The following is a 19994-nucleotide window of genomic DNA, read 5'->3' as shown; positions in this document are numbered from 1 at the left end:
TGGTCTTTTAAATTACTCAAAATCTAGCTTGGCCAAGTTTAAAACTTTGGTGTTTTAAAACCTCCTCCATTGCTAGCCAGACATGTAGCCATAGGGGACCTGAAATGAGGAAGGGAGTATAGTCAATTTTTCATTCATTGTCTGTTTTCAGGCCCCCAAAGATTGGACCAGGGAGAGTATCTGATTCTAGGATATTTCTTCCTCTTTCTTTTTCAAGGCTAACTCCTCTGGTATTGGGGGATAGAAGTAGGAATAGAAGAGAAATGAATCATGCTCTGTATTTTGGTTATCTCTGCTTCCCAGCTGACCTTAACTGCTCTTGATTCTCTTACTACCTCTTCTTACACAGCGTGCATTCTTAATTCTTTCAATAGATTAGTTCTCTATATTTAAATATTTTGCTTCCCTTTCTTTATGTATTGTTCTACTTTCTGAGAGATTTTTCACAACATTTTAATTACAATCCTTTTATTAACCTTTTTATTACCACTTACTAGCTGTATAATGTTGGAAAAGTTGCTTAATATTCTCAGTCTCAGTTTCCTCATCTTTGAAATGGAGATAATAACATGAGATAACCATACTTCACAGCGGTTTTTTTTTTGAGGATAGAGTCATATAAAGCGCTTAAAATATTGTCTGACACATATTAAGTACTCAATAATAAATATTAGTTTAAGAAAAAAGCAAAGAATAATAAATATTAGTTAATATTAACTATTCATCAGTATCTTGTGAATTTGGTTAGCCTAAGTGATCTTTGGGGCATTTAGAAGATAGTTTCCCCATATATGGAATCTAAAAAAAAAAAAAAGAAGAAGACAAATGAACTTAAATATAAAACAGAAACAGACTCATAGACATAGAATACAAACTTGTGGTTGCCAGGGGGGAGGGGGGTGGGAAGAGACAGACTGGGATTTTGAAATTTGTAGATACTGACAGGTATATATAGAATAGATAAACAAGTTTATGCTGTATAGCACAGGGGAATATATACAAAATCTTGTGGTAGCTCATGGTGAAAAAGAATGTGACAATGAATATACGTAAGTTCGTGTATGACTGAAAAATTGTGCACTACACTGGAAATTGACACAACACTGTAAACTGACTATAACTCAATAAAATATAATTTTTTAAAAAACAAGATACTTTCTCACCTACAGAACTGATAACCAGATCCTGACTTTGGTGACTTCACTACACTACGCCTTTTTTGAGAAGACAACTAGCAGTTGGCATTTGGCAGTCATCCCACTCTATCTCATTTTGCCCTTCAAATGCAACAATTTTTAAAATCCCTTCTCCAGTTTTGCCTGTCTCTGTACCTGTTTATTTTTTTAATTAAAAAAATTTTTAATTGAAGTATAGTCAGTTACAGTGTGTCAATTTCTGGTGTACAGCATAATGTCTTAGTCATACATATACGTCTGTTTTGTAATATAAAATTATATGTAGTATCTTGTAAAAAAATTTTTTTGGTGGGGGTGGTTAATCTTTTTTAAATTTTTATGTATTTATTTATTTTCTTTTAGCAGAGGTACTGGAAATTGAACCCAGGACCTTGTGCACACTAAGCATGTGCTCTACCGCTGAGCTATACCCACCCCCTAGAAACTCTTATTTTTAAAAAGGGAAATGATGGACGGAAAATGATGATTCCTAAAGATAGTCTGCTCCAGAAGTGTGAATTTGTTCTTTTATCAAGCATCTTTATTGAACACAGCTATGTGCCTAGCCCTGTGTCAATTGCTAGGAATACAGAGATTTTTGATTTATCTTTTTCTTAATTAATAACATTGAACATCTGCCATGCTCGAGAATCTGTGAGTTCACAGTCTATTGCAGAATTTTTAAAGTATGAGTCATGAAATCTATTCAGTATGTTGAAACCAGAATTAGAAAAAAAAGAAATAGAGTAGTACAGAATCGTAAATACCAGAGTGCATTGCATGTGATGAAGTTCAATATTGCTTCATGAAATTTTTATTTCAGTGTGACCTGGGTTGTGATAAAAAATATATTTTTTACTATATAGGTCTGGGTCAATAAAGTTTGAAAGCCACCAGTGGAAAAGACAATAAGCAAAGAAGTAGATACAAACAGTGTAATAAATATTATGGGGGTCCTACCCCAGGTGAAAAAAGTAAGTTAAGGATTGTTTTCTGGAGAAGGAGATTCTTGAACTGTGGGGGGAAAAAATAGACACATTGTAGTAAATGTGGAGTAAAATATTTCTAGCAAAGGAAATAGCATGAAGACTCAAAAATCCTTGTGACTAAAGGAGTAAGTATGGTAGTAAGATGTAAGAGGAAGGGGCCAGATCAGCAAGCTTCTACTCTTCACCATACTGAGGAGCTTGGATTTTATGCTGAAGTCAGTAGAGAGCCACTAAAGGATGGGGAAATGACAAAATTTAATATCTGTTTTAGATCAAACACTTGACAGCACTGTGGAGAATGGATTTGAGCTTAGTGACAGGAGAAAGTGGAGAACTGGAGGCTTAGAGAGCAATTAGGAGGCATAATGAAGGCTATTATAATCAAGAGAAGAGATTTTAAAAAGACTGAAAGGGATGGAAAACACAGGCCTGGGTAGCTATTTGGATGTGAGGAGTAAGGAAGAGTCTGATACCTGGCTTTCTGGCTTGAGCCACTAAGGCACTGATAATGGTCTTAGGAAATATAAGAGGACTAATGGCTAATGGTAGAGTGACCAGGTAGGAATAATCAATAAACATTTTATTAGTACCTATACAGTTAATGTCAAGCATTGAGATAAGTGTTAGGACTGAGGGTGTGGATGAAGGAGGAATGATAGGGTAATGACATACTATGGTAGGAACACAGAGAAATTGTAAATTCAAGGAATGGCACATTAAGGTTTCCATGAAACCCTCTGTATATCACCCAGCTTGAATTTCTTTCTTTCTTTTTCTAAATCTGTATTGCATAAATTTACCACAAAGATAAGCATATGCTTTGTTAATTAATGGTTTTACCTATGTTTTGTCTTCTTAGTACATTATATGATCTTTATAGAGAGGGATAATTATGTTCCCTTCATATTTCCTGCTGATGGATATCAATTGTAAGCCAATACCATGTCGAAGAGATGCATTAGAACTTCGTAGCCATATAGAATTCTATATGATGAAATGCCCTACCATCCCTTCAAGGTAATCTAGTATGTTTGAACATAGAGGAATTTGTCTCATCTGCTGCTATTTTGTTTTTTTCTGTGATCCATGTCCCCTCATTATCACTCAGTTATGCCTTGGGTTACGCTCACTTGGTTGTGGCTCCCTACCTAGAACTCTGAGCCCGCACTCTGATGAAAAGATGTTGCTGCTACTGCCACATGAATCTCAGTGAAGGGGTGATATGAGGAAGGCTACACTTCCCATTACTGAGCCTTAATTTTCTTCCACACCATCAACACAAAACTAGTTGACATAGAATGCTTTATCGAAGGGTTGGGGATGATTAAAGGAAGTACATAATTGCTAACTCTCTAGCTTATTACCCAGCGCCATCCTGAACAGTCCAGGGAAGCCCATCCATCCAGGGTGATGGAAGAGCAGGATGAGCAGACAATGACTGTTCCTCCGTCTTCTTTCCAAGCAGTGAAAGTGAGAGATAATACAGGCAAGACCATGTAGATCTGTTATTTCATGATTTTTTTCCCATTCTGACTTGACCAGCGTCAGGGAAGAAGCAGCAGGTCAGCATTACCCAGGAGCTTCCTGAGAAGTGCAGTCTACAGTTAACTCTTTTTATACATTAAATTGATTATTCTTTGTGACATCTTTTGAAGCACAAAGACCTTGTGCCATTGTGAAGGCCTCTTACAACTCAACTCTTAATTCCTACTTACTTCATTTTCGTGTAGTTTTCCTTATTATATTGTCCTTATTACCTTAAGGTGGTATCCTATTGTCAGGGCTACTGGGAATGGAAAATGCAGAGTACAACTTCGAGATCTTTAACAGTTCTTGTTCAGGTTCCTTCTGTGTTCTCAGCTTCTGACCTCTTCCAATCAAAAGAATGCCAAAAAAAAAAAAAAAGAATACCAGTCATTCCACAATTCTGCCCACTTTTCCTTGATTTGTCTCTTTACACAAGATCTAACTCTCTTCAAAGTCTAACTCTTTCATGCTGTTTCTCCACTTTCTAACTTAAATTTCCTGATTGTTCTTCTAGTCAGTACAATTTTATGCAAATCAATTTACATTATTCCTTTACAGCAATTCTTCAGAAGGAGTTTCTTCCTGGGCCTACCCCAGTTCCTAGCTTCCTTGTCTTGAGATTTGTGTTTCTTTCTTCCTTAATGTGTCTTTTCCTTAGATTTCCCACTACAAACTTGCCTTCCCGTTTTTTGAAGCTCCTTACTCGCTGACGTTGATTTCATCCTAGGATGAGTTTTCCTTCTTCCAATAGGGCAATCCAAGGACACAACAGTCCATTGCAGGATATTTCCCATCAAAATCTTGAGTTCCTCAGTCTAGATTTATACCCTACATGTGTTTCAGTAGGAGAGTTTCAGCCCAGGCTTCAGATTCCAAGTCTGGTACCTTCCAAGGTTTCTGTCAGTATGTTACTGATAGAATAGAATATACTTCCATGTTCTTCCTCTAGTTTTCCTGTGGGTAACTATTAGACCAAACAAACACATATATAGAAACACACACAACTCCCAATGATACATAATTACTGTCTGAACCCATGTTAAGGGAAACATTTTTTCCCTTAATGCAATATAGTTTTCACAGATTTCGCTGCCTATACTGGAGATACATTATTTGTCAAGCACTTTCAGTTTCTTTTCCCTACTCTCCAACAATGCACAGAGACCTGTCAGTGTTTAAGAAGCAAGTCCCATTACAATTTCTAGTCAAACAACAGAATTACATAACTGAATAGCTATCTTTAGTATCACAAAACCCAGCACAATTTCCCCCAGTGTTTTATTATGAAAAATTTCAAACATATACAAAAGTTGAAAAAATTTTTATAGTGAATTCCCAAATACCCCCCAGTTAGATATCACATATCTATCTATCCATCCATCCATCTCTAGCCATCCCTCAATCTTCTTATTTCTTTTATGGATTTCAAAGTAAATTCAATATACCAGTACTCTTCTCCTTAAATAATTCATGTCATTACCTAGAGTTCAATATTTATTCACAGATTTTTTCTTTTGAGGAAAAGTTTATACACAATGAAATATATAAACCTTAAGTGTACATTTCCTAAGTTTTAGAAAATACGTACATCTATAACCTAACCCCTAGCAAGACACAGTCTATTACTATCACTCCAGATGGTTCCTTCATGCTTCTTTCCAGTCAGTTCCTCTCCCTAACAAACATGGTTCTTATTTTTCCCACCATACATTAGTTTTGTTTGCTCTAAAACTTTACATAAATGTAATCATATAGCATATGCTCTTTTGTACTATGTGATTCCATGTAAGCCTTTCATTTAGCATCATACTTTTAAGACTCATCGATGTTGTTGTGTGTATCAGTAGTTTGCTCTTTTTATTGCTGAGTAGTATTCCATTCTGTGAATATATCTTAGTTTGTTTATCCATTCTCCTGCTGATGGAGGACTGGGATGTTTCCAGTTTTTGGCTTTTATGAATAAAGCAGTTGTGAACATTCTTATACAAGCCTTTTTATCTGCACCTATTTTCATTTCTCTTGGGTAAATCCTGAAAGGTAGAATTGCTGGGTCATAGTGTAGATGTATTTTTAGTTTTATAATGACCTGCTAGATCTTTTCCCAAAGTGGATTATACCATTTACACTTCCACTGCAGTGCATAAGAGTTCTGGTTGTTCCACATCCTTGTCAGCATCTGGTGTTTTCAGTCTTTTTAATTTTAGTCATTCTAGTGGGTGTGTAGTGCTGTCTTTTTACTGTGATTTAATTTGCATTTCCCTGCTGACTAATTATGTACAGTTTTTCATGTGCTTATTGGCTGTTTGTATATCTTCTTTTGTGAAGTGTTCAAGTCTTTTGCCCATTCTTGGGGGGTTATTTAGGTTATTTATTTATTTTAATGGAGATATTGGGGATTGAACCCAGGACCTCGTGGATGCTAAGCATATACTCTACCACTGAGCTATACCCTCCCCCTGTCTTTTGCCCATTTTTAAGTTAGGTTTCTAATTTATCATTGAGTTTTAGGAGATCTTTATATCCTGGATATCAATCCTTTGTCATATATTTATGGTTGCTAATTTTTCTCCTAGATGTGGCTTACCTACTCAACTGTTCTTTCTTTCTTTCTTTCTTTCTTTCTTTCTTTCTTTCTTTCTTTCTTTCTTTCTTTCTTTCTTTCTTTCTTTCTTTCTTTCTTTTCTATTCACTTTCTTAATGCTGTTTTTTGATAAGTAGAAATTTTTAACTTTAGTGAAATCTAATTTATCAATTTCTTAATTTACAGTTAACTTTTTGTGTCCTGACTAAAAAACCTTTACCTTTACATGAAGATATTCTTTTATATTTTCTACTAAAAGCTTTATGATTTTGCCTTTTGCATTTAAGTCTATGATTCATCTCAAATTAATTTTAGAATATGTTTTGAGGTAGAGGTTGCAGTTTATTTATTTTTTGACATGGATATCTAGCTAGTCTAGCATTACTTGGTGAAAAGACTCCTTGCCCACTGGATTGCTTTGGTACCTTTGTTAGCAATCAAATGACTTCGTAATTTTGTGTCTGTTTCTGGGCTCTCTATTCTGTCCCATTGATCTATTTATCAATCCTTTTGCCCACCAGTACCACACTATATTGATTTCTTTAGCTTTATAGTAAATCTTAAAGCCAGATAGTGTAAGTCCTCCAACTTTGTTCTTTTTCAAGTTTGCTTTGGATATCCTGGGGCCTTTGCTTTTCTACCAGCACAGTTTTTAAAGTGAAAAGTTTTTCTTTACTTTGGATCATATCCAAAGCATCCTTCTTTATTGACCTCTAAGTAGAAGGGAGGCAAAAACCAGATCCAAGTAAATCCCCAGGGGTTGGGTAGGAGTGGGCAGCTGAGGGACTGGGCAGGATATTTGTTCTGCCAGATATATATATACATATATATACTTTTGATTGGAATGGGAACATGTGACAAACTACAGAGTTTTTGCCCTTTTACTACTTAAATCTGCCTTGGCCTTTGTCACATGCAAAGGTTTTGGTATCATTCTCTTAGCTTTATTCATTAAAAAAAAATAATAGCAGTTGCCATAGTAAAATATTCTTCATGTTTTGGGAATTATACTATTTATTTTTCCTATATTTTCTGTAGCTGCAAGAGTAAGTTTAGTACCAAAAGCAAGCACTTAAAAATGTATGTTAACTAAAATTTGGGTCATTCCAAATCATAACATTAGAATGTTAAAAGAAGCATTAAAGCTCACCTAGTTTAATCCTCTATCTAGTCATAAGGTTTCCCACTAAATACTAGCTGTACATGACTAATATAGTAATAGGGCACTCATAGCCTTAAACATCTAGAGCAGCTTATTCCATGAATTCCTCCCCAAATCCATTGAAAAGAAAACTGGTTGTTATTGCCTCCACAAGAGAATAAAGAAGACTGTGGTCCAAAAATAAGATTACTGTCATCCCTACTGCATAATTTATAAGACTTAGACTGTGGTGAAGAGCAGTTTAGGAAGATGCAACTGCAAGAGTACAACCATTTCATCTGATTTTTGATATGCCACTCTTCCCTCTCTACCAAAATGAGAATTTATTTCAATTAGAGCAAATGTTCCTAGAGGGAGTGTAATACTTATACAACACAGAGAAGTCCTAAAATGTGTCATTTATCTAGTGTCTAACTGTAAATGGCTTGGATTGAAATAATAATTTCTGATTTATTGATTTCCAGGTCAGCCTACCAACTAGAACATAATTTGCTCAAATTTGGACACTTAATCCTTCATACTTCCCCCAGGCCTACCCCCTGCCATTTCCCCAAATAGATTCTCAGCAAGGAAGGAGCTAAAAGTACAGCTTATAAAATTTGTAGGTTTTGCAATATTTCAATAAAATATAAAGAACCATTTTATAATTCTAGGTATAGGCCAGAACCAACATACACTTAAAAATTCCAGATGTTCAAATATCCTTTGTGTGTGTATGCCATCTATTTCATTATGCTATTTATTTCACATATTTTAAGGAGTATCTTGATGGGGAGGGGGACACAAAATCCAGCTTATTCCCCATCATAGTGATGGCATATGTACCCTTAACCTAGGAGGAGCTCCACTACTGGTTTAATTAGTCAGTGATATCGTAATGCTTTACTAAATGTTTGTATACCACCTTGATTTACTAATTGCAAGATGGCATCCATTATAGCTGTGTTGTATCTAGAAACAGGAACAAAAATGTACTCATGTCAGTAAAATAACCAGAAGAGGCTAGAAGATAAACAGAAAGAATATGTTACTAAAGGTAGAAGGAGGGCCAAGAGTTGTGGCAGAACAGGCTCATTGGAAATTGCCTCTTGTTTTAATAACTACATTTTAGTTTATTCGGGCACTAGGCATTAGTATAATTCTAACTTTCACCTACAGAGTGTCTGGCTGGTTTCAAATTAATACAGTGTAAGCTGCCTGGGAGTTGGAGACGTGTTTCTGTGGGATAGTCTAGTAAGCCCATACTTCATGTTTGCATCTAGGGCTAATATATTATTTTCATGGGCAATGACTTCACAAACAGATTTTAATTCCCACCTCAGTCAAGCTACATATTAAATCTTTCATGAAACCAACTCTAAAAAGTGACTGTTAGTGACAATACATTTGCAACTAGTCTCTTAGCCTTTAACTTCCAACTTTGCTTTCTGAAATGTCATTCTTTTTAGACTCTTAATTATCAAGTTTTCAACTTATAGTTGTTCCACGGTTTTAAAATTATTTCTTGTTTACAAATAGAGTTTGCAATTTAAAGAGTTATAAATTACTATATTGGCATTTTATTTTTAAAAATTGTGAAAAGTTTTGAATTAGTTCTACCATCTTTTCCCAAATATATCATAAACCTTATTTGACACATTTGTCTTTTGATATCCCATTAACTGTAAGTTTTCCCTCAATCGTGATCGTCTACATTTGAGGCAAAAGTAAGTTTTAATTTGTTTTAACTTCTAATAATACTATTAGCCGATCATTATAACAGAATGACAGAATGCAAAATTTTTCAGGGTAGATGCTCTAACTCATATGCTTTTGTATTCCTTTCAGTACTTAGTTCATCCTAGAGTACATCCTTCTAATACTTCTATTTTATTGTTTGTTATATTTGGATGGATGAAAATATAGTAAAATTCATTTTTATTTAGGGTAGCTGAGCTCTTCTAACTTCTGTATATGGCAGCGTCAGTTTTAAATTATTATATCATCCCCATTGCAACTAGATTGGCACCAGTGAAATCCTTGAGCTTGCTCAAAGATCAGCTTTTTATTCAAGGTAATTTTTATTGTGGCCTGGCACCTATACCTATGAATTATTGTAGTGGGCTCTGTTTAAATGTAGTGTTTTTTTCTTCTCTAGGAATGGCCAGTCTGACCCTAAATTTTCACTCCAACATTACGGATTTGGTCAACAACAATGTGTTCCAATAGAAAATAATCTCTTCATTTTACATAGATGCCTTCCTTTCCCTTATGTACTTTTATTCAAACTGAGAGACTTTGGGCTACAAATAGACATCCTTCCTTTGGAAAGTAACATAAAATAAACATCTTGAGATACCTACTTAGAGAAACTTCATAAAATAAGACAAGAGTAGAGTATTAGGGACTTAAGGTGCTAGTAGAACAAAATATGAATTTGTAAATCTTTGTGTCCATTCACATTGCTAAAAGACTTAAGGAAGATGTAATGGTGGCAGACAGTTAAATCAACTGTGGCGGAAAAGCACATTTTAGGAGTACTAGTAATATATCATTCCTTACCAACGATTTCTATTTGCCGTACTTAACACAAATATTATGATTAGTGAGACTGGAGAAAAGGGAAGCCTCCTGTGAGATTCAACATTGGAATGTAAAAGATGGTGGAGAGGGACTATAGCACTAAATGAGATTAAGATTAAGAGAAATTTTAGAGGTTTTTTTTGTTTTGTTTTTTGTTTTTCCAAACAGGGAGTATGCTTGGTTTAAAGACGCAAGCAAAAAAAAAATTCACTTAGGGTCTGAGATGGTGGGGAAGCATTGACTGTATGTAAACTCCTACACGGTAGGGACTATATGTTATTCATTTTGTAGTCTTGATAAGCAGGACTGTATCTGGCATATAATAGATACCCAGCAAATGTTTGTTGAATGACTCAATATTGGGCTCAGTATAGTCATAATGGCAAGACTCAGCTTTGGAGACATTTTGGTTCAAACTAGAGCTACTACTTTAGGTGGGGCCGGAAATGTTTATCTAGAGCAAGTTGGGCCAGGATTCAGTGCCAGCCCTGTGGAAGACAAACGGATTTTTTCCCCCTAGGCGTTTGTGCTCAACCTCATTGCACGAAGGAATTTGGGTGATTAAGAATGTGGAGTCTACTAATAAACAGTACACGGAACGCAAGTATACTAAGCGTATGCAACCTATGTCAATTTAAGGGCCTATTTCTCAAGTTAGGTTTACTTAAGTTTTCCCCAGAGTGAGTAATTCCCAGTGGTTTTTGGGTTTTTTTTGTCAGTATTTGCCGTGGTCATCAATCCATTTATTAACATTATTAAAACATGTTCTTTGATCCTTCGAAATCTTGCTCAGTCTAGTCCCCAAGTGTTCCTTTAAGTCTCAGGGGAAAACGACTTTGGCTGAAGTCGGCGCCCAAAGCCACACCCACTAAGAGGCCTTAAGAAACCTAGCGCTTTCCTGGCGGCGACTCAGATGTTGGCAACCACACGGCGCATCGGAATCCCACGGGTTGGGACTCCAGTCTTCCCCTGGGAGGCGAGTCCCTCTCCTGGGCGCGGCGGCCCAGCTCTTTCTGGCCGGGGCGCGAGGCCTTCTCTCGGCCCTGCCCGCTCCAGGCTCATTTGCGTAGAGACGCGCGCGGCGCGCGAACGGGGGGGCGGGCGCGGCCGGGGAGGCGGCGCGCGCGCGCGCCCTGACAGCTCGGCCCTGCTCGTTCACTCGCTCGTCCCCGGCTTCCGAGCACAGCATGGCGGTCAAGGTGACTCTAACTCTCTGCTGCTACCTTTATTGCATAAGAGACATTTTGGGGACCCTGTTTGCAGCCCCTCACCTCTTCCCATTTACTTCTTTGCCTGGTTCTTTGATAGCGTGTCCTGGGGCTCCAGAGAGAGCTATGCGGGGCTTGGACCGGAGGGAGAGGATGCCCGGCTGGGGGAGGGGAAGGAGGAGGGATTGTGAGTTGGAGGGGCTTGGGAGGACCTCAGGTCGGTGAAAGAAGAGTAGTATCCTGCCCTAGAGACACGGGAATATGAGCCCGGAGTTGGAGGACATCAGAAGGGGAGTGGGAGGAAGTGGCAAGTAAAGCCGGGGATACCTAAGGCATCTGTGCGCTGCGGTGGGGGAGGGGGAGAGTAATGAGTAATTTGGGGCCTCTGGAGCGGGGAGCAGTGGTTGGCATTTGCACTGCAGGTGGCAGGATGTACAAATTATTTGGAAACGTAGCAGCTTTTATTATTTTAAGTTGGGTGGAGAAAGAGGGGGGCGTGGAAATAATTATATTCTGGATTGCTTTCCATTGGGAAGAAAGGCCAGTAGGCTAGGCGATTAATTTGGGTGTTTCAACTTTCCTGTTGTTTCTACTCTTGCTCGCTTCTTGATTTGAAGGTGGGTGGTTGCTGTCTGTGTTGCTAGTGGATGTGAAGTAAAGTAAGAGATTGATCCTCACGGCTTTCCCTTTCCAGTCCAGAGGAAACCTATCTGGTAGATTTGCTATAGCTTAGGCTCTTCACACGTGTCTCTCCAGTTTGACAGTTGTTATCAGTGTTAGTGCTTTCTGTTTGTTTTTAACTAAATGCCCTTATAAAAGATAAGAGCATTGATTGTTAGCGTCTGTGAACTATAATCTGAAGAGATTACGTGATCTCTAGTGAAGCATTAACTGGCTTTTTTTTTTTCTTACAGGTGCAGACAACCAAGCGAGGTGATCCTCATGAGTTAAGAAACATATTCCTACAGGTAAATTAGCTTATCTGGTGTGCTTTTTCTTTGGGGGTGAAAAAGTTCTAAGTGTAGTAGTTTTCAGGCTTTAACTTTCAGGAATGTTCTATTTTCATATATTCTTAGGAACATGACAATAGACAATATAGTTTATTCTCTTACTAATGTTTGATAAAAGATTTTCTTCAAATTATTGGGTTTTTTTTTAACATGACTTAAGACATGTAAAAAAAAAACCACTAAAAAGAATTCCCAGCTTCCTTTAAGCATTTTGATCAAAAAAAAATTCAAAATGTATTGATACTCTTGTACACTTCATAGGTATGACGGTTACAGTTCTTTCTTCCTTGAAAGTTGCTTTGTGTTTGTAAAGTTTTCCTACTTATAAGCAATTCTCAATGTAATTTGTTACAAAGATAAGAATATTATAGCTATTCTTAATTTATGTGTGCCTTTTCTCCCTCTGTTTATGTTATATGTGTAGGCTTTGGGGGTTTTGTTACAAAATGTTACTGTCTGTGATTCTTAGAAGGATCCACCTTAACTTCTGCTAAGTTTTTAGAATCAGTGACTGACTAGGCTGTGGACTTAAAAAAATTGGCTTTGTTTTTTGCTTTGCTTTTTTTTTTTAAATTTTAAAAGTTGTGTATATAGGAAATTATACTTAAGAAGTACATGTAAAGGGAGACAAGTTAAACTGTTCCACCAAGTATTGTTTTTCTCTGAAATCTTCTTTTAAGAACTTTCTTTTCTGGACCTGGTTCTTGTATAGAAACTTTGACCTTGGAAAGGTCCCTGCTGGGTATTAGTTTCCTCTGTAAAATGAGAGGTGATTTACAAGGTTCCTTCCAACTCCAGAAGTCTATGATTCTATATTAGGAACGGATTCTAACATATGCAGATCAAGCCTGGAATAGATAACATTTTTATCTGAGACATGTGGATTGCTTAAGCTATTGTTGGGGAGAAGGCTGCGTGGATGACCAATTAGTGAAAATGAGAATCTTAAATTTTATAAAATCTGATAAATGGAGGCATCATTTCCAGAACAAAAGTAATTATAATATAAGTCCTCTATACATGGCTTGAATCCTTTTTTCCTCCACAAGTGTTCTTGAAAATAACCAAAAATATGCCCATATTAACCATACCATATACTCAGTTTTGTGAGTTCATGTGATACAGTTAATTTTATTTTCTAGATGAAGTAGGCATGGAAGAAGTCAGTTGAAATGATGCATGACATAGTGGAAAGAGCACTGACCTAGATGTCAGGAACCCTGGTTCAATTCCTAGTCCTGCCTCTATCTGGTTGTTGTGCCTGTAGGCTACTTACTGACCTTCCTGGGCTACGTCTTCTCATATGGGACTCAACTGGACATATGGGAATGGAAATTGAAGTCTTTTCAGCTTTAAAAATCCTCTGGAAAAAAATTTGTGATACTGTTTGGATTTGGTTTTTGGGGGCAGGGGAGGATGATAGTATAAAGAGAGCTGGGACTATGTCTAGCTTTTTTAAAACTTTAAAGTCTTACCTTTTTACACATTATTTTGATGATGTCTGTATTTTTATATTGAAAATTTGTGGGATTCATAACTATGCATTAGCACCAACTATAAACATTTACCCAAGAATTATTGATGAGGGGCAGATAGAACGTAGACACTTACCTTCGGGAAGGCATAGCAGGTAGAAAGATACAATATAGTTAGTTGAATCAATGTGAGAGCAGTTAGCAAATAACATGTTGGATTTTTAAATTTCTGTCTGAAATGCTTCAAACTGTAGTTACTTAAAGCTATAGGGCATTGTTTAGAAACGGTTTTGTTCTAGATGCATGTGCTTTGTTAATATTTTAGAGATAATAGGCAGAAACACATACTAACTAGTATTCATTTAACAACTTAACATATTTACCCAACAGATACTTATTTGCTGAGGGTTATTTGCTGTGTGCCGTATATGCACTTGTATTTAGTTTAGTAGTAGACAGTAAGTTATTGAATAATTAAAGGGGAGGATTGAGCCAAGGCTTGAACATGTGGCTAGCTCCTCTTTAAGACCCATTTCATCTGTAGCAGTTTGTAGTTGAGGGAGTCAAGAATAGTAAAGGCAAATGCACAGCCTTTGGTAAGACAAGTCAATTGGCTTGTCTAGGTCAGAGTGGCCATGTAATAACAATGATAGTGGCTATCACTTACTGAACATTCTGCAGTGTGCTGGGCATTGACCTGGTCCTGTAAGGGTCATTATATTTTCATAACAACCTTAGGAGGTAGGGTTATTGTCCCTGAAAATAGATGAAGTTAAATGACTTGGTTAACGTCACTTAGTTCATAAGTGGTAGAGACTGGAATCCAATCAAACTATAGAACCCATATTCTTAACCTCTTATATGGTACCACTTGTGGGCTTTTGAAATGGGGTGACTTTTTGAAACCTAGAGGTATGTAAGGGTCTAATGGCAGCCAAGTTTGTTAAGAAGTTAAAGAAAATAAAAATCTGGTTATTTAGCTGATGGGAAAAGAAGTACCTTTGCACTGTGACTACCTAGAACATTTGGCCAAGGAGTTTGGATTAGAAACAGTTTGAAGGCCCTGTGTGTTTCCGAGTTGGCAAATTTAAGTGGTGAATTCTGGCAGCTCTTTGTGTATGTTGGATAAAGTGTGGAGAGATTGGAAGTAGGTAGGGCAATCAGCTAAGAGGCTATTGAAATAATTCATGTGGGAGGTAATGACCTGGAGTGACTGATGGCTGGGAAAATGAAAAGGAAGGACAATACCAGGGACTTTGTAAGGGATGAATCCATTGAATTTTATATTAAAGATGAAAGGAAAGGAAGGAGTAGTGAATCTGATGTTTTTAACATAGATGTTAATTTGTAAGTCATCTATTTTTGGGAATCTTGGGGGAGAGGAGTTAAAGTTTGATTGCTAAATAAATGTGTCCCAATGAGTTAAAGTCAGGATGATACAAATTCATACAGATGGTGGATGAATCTTTCAGTTAGGGAGGTTAATTATAAAAGAGACAAAACAAGGAATAAGGGACTGATTTATAAATGATATCTGCAACTGAAGTGGAAGGAGAAGGAGGAGCTAGGGAGACTGGTCCCATGGGAGTTTAAAGCAGAGTTTCATAAAAAGGGTATAGTCAAAGGCTGAAATCTAGATTATTCTGTTACCAGTATAATTTAATTTTGGTAGGATTTGGAGGTCACTTGAATTCAGGGTCATTTGAGCAACTTGAAGACTGCAGAGAAGATTTAATTTTGAATTTTAGAATACAGTTGAAATCTCCCTTTTGTAAAATTTATACCTGTGGCATTAACTCTCTAAACTCACAAATAGTATGGCCCAAAAACTCATTGTTTTGTGAACAGCAAAATATTCCTGGTTGATAGGGCTGATATATCTATGTGTAATGGAATTATGTATGCAAGTTCATAGAAGTAAAGCATTATTGTTCTGAGTGTAGGGAAATAGGTTTATTTTTTCTTTGTTCATTGTTTCTCAAATTTTGATGAGCTACATTTTCCGTTAGTTAAAAAAAAGAACAATAATATTCACTAGGATTCTGCTTTTTCCTGCTCCCCAAGTTAATAAAACTGGAGCATAATAAATGAATTCTTATGTGTTAGACTGGTATAATTATAACAACCAGCTGTTAGGCTAAGATTTTACTATTACTACCCTTACAACTGTCATTTCTTGAATTATGTCTTCTTTTACCTCTCTCACCCACACACTGTCATGACCCAAATTTGCTACATCAGAAGTATATAGTAGCAAAAGGAGACAATAGAAGCCATGAAGAGGGAGGTGAGGTGAGGACAACAGAAATGTCACAGGCTGTTTGTTATAAGCCTGACAAATTTTCAAAATGAAGAGTTAATCTGGTTTGGCCTGTGCTTGGTGGCCAAGTAGGTTAATCAAAAAACTGTTTTAAGTCAATGATTTTTCAAGATCTCTCTCTCTCTCTTTTTTTTAGTTAATAGACTTTCAATTGTTCATTTATCAGTGTATTGTATGGTATATGTAACACGTGTTGAGACTGTACCATTAGGTATGCTAGACCAAAAATGTATGGCGATGTAGAACTCAAGTAATATTTGATCCTGTTCTTTTACTCATCATCAATGTAACAATGAAGATCATATCCCATATAAAATTCTGAAAATGCATTTTTTTATCTTGCTTATTTTAGATTAGAAAGTAAGTAGAAGATGCTGCTAATGTAAAGCAAAGAGTGATTCTTATGGTTTTTATGATAACATATGCATTTTTAATTGAAAGACATAGCTTTTTATTCAGTAAATATTTGTTTACATACTATGTTATTTATTTACTTTTGGCAGTAACCTGGGGTTGGGTAAGGAATTAAGCAGGGATTTTAGCAGAAGACTCTTCTACTCTGTTGAAATATGGCTTAGAGCTATGTTTTCAAAAGTGTGGGATGTGTGCCACAAAATTACAGTTATAATAAGATCAAGTATTAAAAGATGATAGCATCTATTGAGGCCAAACGTGGAGAAAAAAGGTGCTTTCATAGCGTGTTTGTGGAAAGAAAGACTCTTTGGAAAGCATTCTGGCAATGGTTTAAAATAAAAAGATCCTATTTAAACAAACAGTCCTACTTTTGAGATATTTATCTCAGAAATAAAAATATTCATAAGAATGTATATGCACAGGGCTGTTAGTTACAATGCTCAGTTGTTCCTCAAAAACAAAAAAAAAGTATAGGGGGAAACAAATGCTATCAACCGGGAGTGGAAGAAAAATTATGAAATAGCCATAGCATGGAAAATTATGCAGATAATAAAAAGAATGAGTTAGGCCTATTGCAGCTGATTTAGAGAGATTTCCAATGTACTATCAGTGAGAGAAGAAAGATGTAAAGAAGTGTATAGAGCACGATTCTAGTTTTCTAAAAATCACTTTATATATGTTGTATGTATACTTAAACATATGTATATTTGTATAATTTAATGGGCATTAAGAAAAGTGTGGAAGGATAATCTTAGCTTGGTTGGGGAAAGAATTCAGGGGAAATAAAAACAAAGTCTTAATGTAGGTGTATTAAATTTTGAGCAAATGGATAATTTAAAAAGTAAGAACTTAGTAATTCAGAACCTGAAGTTAAAAGAGGACCTCCCAGCATAATTTGAGTTAGAGAAGCCCAGTAAGAGATACACTGGAGGGAATTTATAGTTTTCTTAGCCATGCTGATTAAGGGTTTTCACGTCTTCAGAATATAGAAATAGAAGATGATAACCTTTGTCTATAGTTTATGAAATATTCACCATAAACTATATAGAGTTCTCATTAAAAAAAAAAAATCTTGGGCATTAAGGGCATACTAGCAACATAGTGAAGGCTTTATCCTTGGATTAACAAGACAGATTGAAAAATAATTGAGAAAATGAGAAAATTAGTGTTGTTAAATGCCATGTTATATTCTACTACCAATACATATATTTTTAATTGCCTACTATCTGGCAGTCTAGGCATTACGCTTGTTTCTATGTTTGTAGATAAGATAGAAGAGTTCAGTGAAGGTAGGACCTCCCATTCTAGGTAAAGATGAGACAGACAATAACAAAGCCCACACATTAAAAAACAAACAAACAAACAAAAACTGCAGATTGTGGATAAGTCGAGTGAGGAAATAAACAGAACAATGAAAAGTGATTATTTTTCAAGATGGTGGTCAGTGAGGGTCCCTGAGGAAGTGATAATTAGGGCTGAGAACTAAAAGGTGGGTAGAGAGAATTCCAAACAGAGGGTTCACTTGTGCAAAGACTTATATGTGCATAGGATTTGGTATGTTCAACAAACAGAAAGGAGGCCAGTGTCTGAAGCATCAGTGAGTGAGGGGGTGAATGGCCAGTAAGAGATGAGTCTGAAGGAGCCACATCGAGCAGGGCCTTGTTTGTGGGCCATGGAGAAGAGTTTAGATTTTTTTTTTTTTTTTTGAGTGTCATAGAAACCTCTAAAAGTCTTTCACCTTGGAAGTAGAAGGATTCAATTTATATTTTAAATAGATCATATTTAAATAGATCCTATTGAAATGTAAGCTTTCTCATACATTACTGTGCTTTCTCATGGATAACTGCTTTGAATAGACTGATTCTTCTAATTTAATTTCCTCCTGTCCATAGCATTCTTAAAATATCTTGAGCTGGGCCTTAGTTGAATCCTTTTCACCCAGGAGACAACCGAGTGTAGCTGGAACCTACATGGGCTCTGTCTAAATTGGATTTGAATCCTTATTTGATCCTTTTTGCTATGTGACCTTAGGTGTTTAAATCACTTTTGGAGCCTGTTATGTCATCTGTGTATGAAAGGATAACTGCACCTAGCATGTAGAGATGTGACAAAGATTAAGTGAAGTAATGTGTAAATGGTGCTTGACACTTGGAGACCCTAAGAAAGCCTGGTTGTTTGTCCCCTTCCTTTTCTTCTGAGATTAGAACTTTTCTTTCCTGAGTAGGATCTGAGTCCTTTGTGTTCCCCAGGTAACTGTGCTGGACCGATAAAGTGACTAAGAGGCTAATGGGTTTATGACTATGTATATGTAATCACTTAATTACTCACATTTTTGAGACATGTGTCTGAAGATAATCACATATCCCCACATTCAGAAATACCACTGTAAGAGGTAATTTCTCTCAAGTCTGTAGGTTCTGAGTAGAGTTATGGTCTAAGACTGAGAGACTGTAGAAGACGTGTGCAGTTTTGTTTTGAACCTTCAATTGCTCAGTCTGAACCAAAGAAAGAATAGTAGTCCAACCAAGAAATATCAAGACATAGACCTGAGAGAGAGACTTGTAATTCATTCTTTATGTGTGTAATTTTTTTTTTAAATCATCATCTCCTTGGTCTCTCCAGCTCTCTTTTACTTAGTAGTGCTGAAATTACTGAAGCATTGTTCACTGAAACCAGTGCCATGGCCATCATTGGGCTTCTAGAACTGTGCTATTGTTTACTTACTGAGTCACTGATATGTCCTAGGCACTAGTCTAAATGTTTTATACAAATCATCAAATGTAATCCTCAGAACAACTCTATAAGGTAGGTAACATTTATATTCCCATTTTATAGATGAGGAAATTGAGCCCTGGAAGGGTTAAGCAACCTGCTCAAGGTTATGTGGTAAATGGAGGAGACTTGCTTTATGTATTTTAATACAACTTGTCTTATGTATTATAATACAACTTGCTTTTTTTATTTACTATTGTGTGGTGATACAGGTATGGTAGTACATATATATTCATCTCATTGTTTCTTGTAGACTTTTAAAAAGCCTTTTTTATTGTGGGAAATTTCAAACATATATGAGTTTAGAGAAAATAGTGTAATGAATTGCCAAATATCCATCACTCAGCTTCACCAACTATCATGGCTAATTTTGCTTCATCTGTATTGCAGCTACACTGGATTATTTTGAAGCAATTCCCAAACATTATATCATTGTATCCATAAATACTTCAGTTTCCATCTCTAAAAGATGATGACTCTGAAAAACCAACCAAACAAACCACAATACAATAACCACACCTAAATTTTTTCCTTAATAACATGGATTTCCATTCAGTTTTGAAATATCCATACTTGTTTCATTTTTTTAAGTTGCTTTATTAAAATCAGAATCCAAGCCAGGTTCATGTATTGTATTTGGTTGATATATCTCTGCTTCCTACCAGGATAAAGGTCCTTCTTTCTCTATGGCAAAAATCTTGGTATTTAATCAAGGCTTACCAACAGTAAAACATTCTATACTCCTGGAAGCTGCACCTTGATTGTCAAGCACATGATTTGCCCAGGCTTATAAATATAT

General features: G+C 36.2%; 1 protein-coding gene and 1 long non-coding RNA gene across 2 annotated transcripts in view; one reads left to right on the top strand and one right to left on the bottom strand.

The window, feature by feature from the left end:
- Positions 1-1583: 1583 nt before the first annotated feature.
- LOC116663663 lies at positions 1584-18571 on the bottom strand. Its single transcript, XR_004319928.1, has 3 exons — positions 17958-18571; positions 5253-5257; positions 1584-1595 (listed from the first exon to the last, which is right to left on the bottom strand). It is a non-coding gene; the product is annotated as an uncharacterized LOC116663663 (long non-coding RNA).
- Positions 10980-19994, top strand: part of SLC25A12 (solute carrier family 25 member 12) — a 79251-nt gene continuing 70236 nt past the window's right edge. The window contains exons 1-2 of the mRNA XM_006195326.2: positions 10980-11195; positions 12119-12172. Of these exons, the coding sequence (XP_006195388.1) occupies positions 11184-11195; positions 12119-12172 (66 nt within the window). The 5' untranslated portion in view covers positions 10980-11183. The remainder of the gene's footprint in view (positions 11196-12118; positions 12173-19994) is intronic.

This window comes from Camelus ferus, chromosome 5 (assembly GCF_009834535.1).
Source record: "Camelus ferus isolate YT-003-E chromosome 5, BCGSAC_Cfer_1.0, whole genome shotgun sequence".
Taxonomy (NCBI): domain Eukaryota; kingdom Metazoa; phylum Chordata; class Mammalia; order Artiodactyla; family Camelidae; genus Camelus; species Camelus ferus.
This window is presented reverse-complemented; position numbering and strand designations above follow the sequence as displayed.